Source organism: Chaetura pelagica, unplaced genomic scaffold (genome assembly GCF_000747805.2).
Source record: "Chaetura pelagica isolate M959 unplaced genomic scaffold, ChaPel_1.0 scaffold3, whole genome shotgun sequence".
Lineage (NCBI taxonomy): Eukaryota > Metazoa > Chordata > Aves > Apodiformes > Apodidae > Chaetura > Chaetura pelagica.
In genome coordinates this window covers 13,647,486-13,653,461 of record NW_009952974.1, presented here as the reverse complement: position 1 = coordinate 13,653,461, position 5,976 = coordinate 13,647,486, and the positions used below count along the sequence as shown (strand labels likewise).

General features: G+C 47.9%; 1 protein-coding gene across 1 annotated transcript in view; it reads right to left on the bottom strand.

The window, feature by feature from the left end:
• Positions 1-3,324, bottom strand: part of MTX2 (metaxin 2) — a 53,348-nt gene extending 50,024 nt beyond the window's left edge. The window contains exons 1-2 of the mRNA XM_009996317.1: positions 3,305-3,324; positions 2,513-2,742 (exon numbers count right to left, since the gene is read on the bottom strand). Of these exons, the coding sequence (XP_009994619.1) occupies positions 2,513-2,742; positions 3,305-3,324 (250 nt within the window). The remainder of the gene's footprint in view (positions 1-2,512; positions 2,743-3,304) is intronic.
• Positions 3,325-5,976: the final 2,652 nt, after the last annotated feature.

Below are 5,976 nucleotides of genomic sequence, written 5' to 3'. Positions count from 1 at the left end.
CCCATCCAGTCTGAGCTACATATACACCTGATTTGGATAATGATGGGTTTAATCCAACTCATCAACCATGTGTCAGTGTGGTTCAGAACAGCAAAATTGCCAGTGCATGCTTGGGTTTTGTTGACTTGGGACTGGACAAACAAGGGACATGATGACAGGCTACAGCATGCTGCCTTGCATTAGGTATGTAACCTTCTATGTCTTAGGAGGTGGATGGGGACTCAACTGGGAAACGTTAGGGTAATGCCTTATAAAAAAAAAAAAAAATCTAAATAAAAGCATGACATTGAAATGCCTTCATCCATCATGCAGTGCCTTCCATTTGACAGCTAAAAGAGTTCTACAAACTTTTGGCCAAAAATGCTGCCTGTCAGGAAGTGGCAACAAATTTCACAAGAACCAGACATGGTGCCAACCATCCAAGGGCAATCAGGATCCCCAGAGAAGGAAAACTCCCAGTGGGTCTTCTGCAGAGTTCAGAGAGCTGGGCTCATGTCAAGAGCAGGGACACTGTGGGAAGACACAATCAGAGCATTTCAAGGATTAAGTTTCAATTCTTTCCCTTGAAAACTTGTGCTCCACAGCTCAGCCCCAGCTGCCTCACTGTTGCACCAAGCTGATGGTTCAGAGCAGACATGGTTTTCTTTCCTGCAAAGGCCCTGAGAGGACACAGCCCTGGGACAGGTAGCACAAGCTCATAAGGACATGGAATTGCTTCCCTACATATAGGCTCTGACCATTGTTCTGTCAGCCCCACTTTCCCTCCCAGCTCATCCAGCCCATCTGCTATAAAGCAGCTATTACAGAGCAAAGGCTTTACAGATGACTGCTTTATTGTGCTTGGGACTCAGTCTACAGACAGAGCAGACACTGTAAGCCCAGAGACCTGGAGTTCTGTGTTCTCCAGACACAAACTTGTTCACGGCTGTGGGCTGTGCTACCCTGCTGCACTAATAATGGAGTATCACCCGGATTTCTATTTGCAGAGGATGCAGGTATAAACTAGAAGAACATTTTAAATCAAGCTCACCTTGTTAGGAAACCTACATTTTGAGAGAGGGGTTAAACTTTCTCAGCACACCCATGGCATCAGAGCACTTTGGAAAATGTTTTCTGACAAAACAGAAACCTGGGAACACCAGGCTTTCTCTTTAGCAGAGAAACATTGTCCATGCAGGAAAGCATCTGTGCTCTTCACTCTCCCCTGCTGTAAAAACTGTCCACAGTGAAGCAAATAGCACTGGCTCCAGAGGAGGGCTGCTGCTTTACTTGAGTGTTCTGTTTGCAGAATACTACTGGTTTAATTACACCTAAAGCAGTGTTTTAAATGCTAGAAGAGCTGTCCATATTCACACCAGCATACCATCTTTCCACTCACCCAGCTGGATCTTGTTACCAAGTTTCTCATGCATTACCTGTTTGTTTTTGCATGCATGTTTAAGGATGAGGAAAGCAGAAATCACTGGGTAAACACAGGCAAAGCATCTCTTGTTGCTGCTCTGGCTTTGAGGGGGATGCAATTTTCTACACTCCTGAATTTTATAGTGTTCAGAATTAAATAGCTAAATCCCAGTGATATGAAGCTAGGTGACTGCAACTGTTTTTTGCAAAAGGTGTGTGTCTGGAAGGCAAAGGAGAAAGAAGAAAAGTGTGTTACTAGAGAAGGAGAAGAACCTCTGGGGAGTTTGTTTTGCAAAGTGTGAATAAAACCAGGGATGTACTGAGGTCCCAGGGAAAAGAAGTGGAATCGTTCTGCCACTCCAGGATTGCCAAGAGCAGCACCAGCATAAGCACAGTCCTTCCAGGTGGACAGAGCACTTTGTGCTCTTCCTGAGGAAGGTGTGTTTCCCTCTACCATACATATTTACCTGCAACACTCTCCTTTCCTGGCTGATCCCTGGGACAGTTCCACCAGGCCTGGGACAGGGACCTCTGCAATCCCAGTATATGGGATAACTACAAAGATCCTCTGCATGAACACAAGGAAGAGGAAAGTCTCACCCTCCTTCTGTCAGAATTTGCCTAGAAGAGTGATTCCACATGGGCCCCTGTGCCACATCATATTCTTTCCTAACCCATGACAGTGAATTCAGTAGGAAGGAAAAAATATGTGTATTGATAACCCAGAAGTATCAGGGTAAGCCATACTGCTGTGTGCAAAACGGGGATGTCAAAGGGTTTGTAGCCAAGATTTCTGTTTTCCTAGCCCTTCTTGCTACCAAAGATCCTAAAAAGGTGGCCCAGGTTCCTTGAAGGAAAGATCAAGGCTATGCATCTCCATCAACAAGGGGATTGTCTACCCTCTCTCCAAATTTCTGCTGTTACAAGGAAAACTTCCTATCAGCAAATAAAGAAAAAAATAACCCAAGTGTTCAAAACATATGTGCAGGAGTATATTTACCCAGAAGACTAATACAGATCCTATGATAATCTCCTTCAGGTTTATGCTTCTGGTCATTGCAGCTGAGCCTCTCTGGGGTTTGTCCCAGAGCAGTTCAGGCAGCTCCAGCACCTTGGGCTCTCATGGTGGAGACAAAGGCCTGCATAGCATCTGCAAAGGCCTGGGGATGTACAGGCACAGGCACTTTACTGTGTCCCATTTTGCATTTCAGCCTTTGTGGCTGAAGGTTCTCAGTCCCATCCTGCTGGCTGGAAGCTCCAGGACTGAGCTCTGCCTCTGCTGGCCAGGGTTCCTGCTGGAGTCCCAGCTGGCTCAGGCCCAAGCTGCAGTAGGAGGAACCGCTGTCAAGTGGAAAGTGAACATCATGTGATTGATGACCCTTAATATACCCAGCCCTCTTCCTCCCCCACCAGCCCCACTCCCTGTGAGGACCATGGCATACCCACTGCTGCTGCTCACGTGGGAATGGAGAGGTGTTGCCCGTTTGGGGATTAACCTGCTGCTCAGTCTCTGCATGCAGCCAACAGGGCTCTGGTCCAGCCCATTTCACGCCTTTTAAAAGCAGAGGTAGCCAGTTCATCAGTACATAACATCACGTGGTGCCCAGCCAGCCGCCGAAGCCCTAACTGCCCCAGCAGCACCAGTCCCTTTGTGCTGCCTGTCTGTCTCCAGCTTTTGTTCCCAGGCAGGTCTCAGGTGCGGGGCTGGATGCCTGGGCCTCTGCGCTGCGTTGCACACTGCGTCCTCACCGGGCTGCCATTGTGTGCAGCCACTGGGCACACACGGCAGGCTGGCACATAGAATGATGGCGTCATGACCTGCAGCTCCTTCCCTCCCTCCCTGGCTCACAGCTGTCAGCGCGGCACTGTCCTGCTGGTAGCCCAGCAGCTCCATCCCCTTTACCTTCCTTTTTCCCCAGCCATGTAGCCCATTCTGTGCCTGGACCTCCTGGCAGGCTGTTTCACAGCTTCTTCCTGTGAGGGTGGCAGGGTGCAGAGATTCCAAGCATGGATCCTGCCTTCAGACTTCTTGCCATGGCACTCCAATGACCCAGCTGGTCGCCAAGAAAATCAGGGGGCTTCTAGCTAGTGCTGGTGGGCTCGCTCTTTCTTAGCCAGCCTCCCCCCCGTCTGCCTTGCTTCCTGGTGTGCAGCCATCTGCCTCTTCATCCAGGAACAAGGTTGCCTGCAGCCTTGGGTCACCCAAGCATGGGGCCTATGGCGGCAGCCATGCAGGGTGCCCCGGGGTCCCTCTGTGGCCTGACTAGAGACCAGGACTGGGAACCTGTAGTGTTCTGCCTGGGAAGTACTTAGTAATGCAGCAGGAGGTATTTTGCTTTGTTTTCCCAGCTCCACACAAGTGGCACCTGCAAGACAGTGACAGCACTGGGAGCCCCTGGCTGTGCCTGTTTAAGTCGCCCTGCCGTGGTGCTGCTCATCAGGCCCTAGACAGAGGGACACGGGTGGGATCCCCCTCAAAAGAAACAGGGTGCAAAGGGGCAGTTTGGCCCTGTGCTGACTGCATGGAGCTAACACAAAGCCTCTTCTCCTTTCTGCAACAGGGAAGCTGCTGCAGCCTTTTTAAATGGTGGGTTACTGTAGGAGACAGACCCACTAGTGGAGACCCAATACCCAGTGATCTGAACAGGAGAACCTGCATGGCCTCACTGCAGCTCAGTTCACCCTTGACCCCTCTCAACCATTGCTGTCAGCAACTCCCTATCCTAAACACCAGTGCAGTGCTGCCAGGATTTAGAGGCCCTGGCTCAGTGAACCTGTTACGAGTCTGGAGCATATGGGAGGGAGCAGGGAAGGAGGGGAAGGGGTGCTATGGCTCTTAGTTGCAAAGAAAGGCAAGGCTGGGATCAGCCCCAGGCCTGGCCACGAGTTGTTTTTTAAATGGGTGACCACAGTTCAGCACATCAGATGCTGTTGGAAAGGAGCTGAGTTCCTATTAAGTGTGAAAGGGGGTTGTTTATAATTTATGGGTTTTAAACGATGGGCCAAGAAAAAGTCTGGCTTGTGCCAAACTGTGTCTCTCTTCTAGATTGTTCATGCTTGTACAAACATTGTAAAAATGCCAGCGATCTCGCTAAAGTAACATTACTTCTAATAATTAGGTTATCATCATGGACTTCTATCACGTTACAAACGAGACGCCTCTGCCAGAGTAACGGAGAAGAAAGCGAATTTATTTACAGAAGATTCCCCCTCACACGTGCTCTTCCTCCCCCACTGGAAACCAAGTCTGCAAACCCCATTTTTCTGCAAAATGAACATAATTCAGGGCAGTGAGCCTTAGTAACACTGTGTTTGTGGTCAGGGTTTGTCTGAAACCTCCTTCCTCAGATCTGAAGAGAGACTATCTGTAAATGGCCTTTTCTTTCTTAACAGATTTAATGAAGGACTAATAAAGTAAGTCAGATCAGACAGTTTGTAGAACAGTCTACAGAACATGGAGGTGGGAAACACTTGGGAAAAGCACCCTGTGTTACCCCAGGGACATCCCTGTAGACATGGTGGTGTCTTGCTGTTTCACAGAACACACAGAAAACCCTACATGGATTGTTTCAGTCCTGGATACATGGATTACAGAACGTTAGAAATACACTATTGAAGTATAATGCACAAGTGGTGTTTAGCCTTACTTTTTGCATTGTTTGTATGTTTTGTTTACTCCTAGACGGAGCTTCTAAGAAATAATTTGTGTGAAAACTTCCATAGAAAACAATTTTAGGGCTCAAAATGGTTTAAAATATGTCTCCAAACAAAGTAGTTTATTCTGTTCTGTTTTGTTTACAGATCTACAACACAGATTCCAAATTTGTTTGGGTAAAAGGGAAATTTAACAAAAAATACACTTCTCAATGCAGCACAACATTTTAAAATCGCACAGAGGGAAAAATAAAACCCTAAGTAATATTTTAATCATTACTGTTCAGCCAAACACAAGTGCAGAAGGCGAGGAAGAAAGCAGGGAGGATAAATAAAAGGAAAAGAAAATAAAGACATAAAATGTTTCTGTGTGGACCAGAATTGGAGGAGTTAAAATACTTCTCACAATAGGAATGCCAGGTCCTGTCATTAGAGGATGGAGTAGGAGCTGCAGTGTTTGTCAAACCTGGAGGTGGCACGTCAGACGGTTTGGTGGAGAATACAGAAGTTTGGGTTACTCTTTAACTCGACACTTTTATAAAGAGGTAAGAATAGTCTTCTCCAAGCCAAATGTACCATCAGGAAGAGACTTTAATGACAACGTTTACAAAAGAAGTGTATCTGTATATCCAACGAGGGATTCAAAACAGCCGTGTGGCTAGAGAGGAGGGAACACCAGGGTTCAGAGCATCATCCGTTTGATTTTTTTCTCCTTTTTTCTCCTCTCCTTTTTTTTTTTTTTATTTTTTTTTTTTTTTTAACTCTTCCCCTTGACAGCTGTCCCAGCGGTGGCAGGGAGAGGCGCGGTGCCGCTGTGCCACGGGCGGGGGGAACGGGCCAGTCCTTGCCGGGGGAGCGCGGCGGCCCCCGCCGGTGCCCGCACCCCGCCTCCGCGGCTCCCCCTCCGCTGTGCGTGTCTTA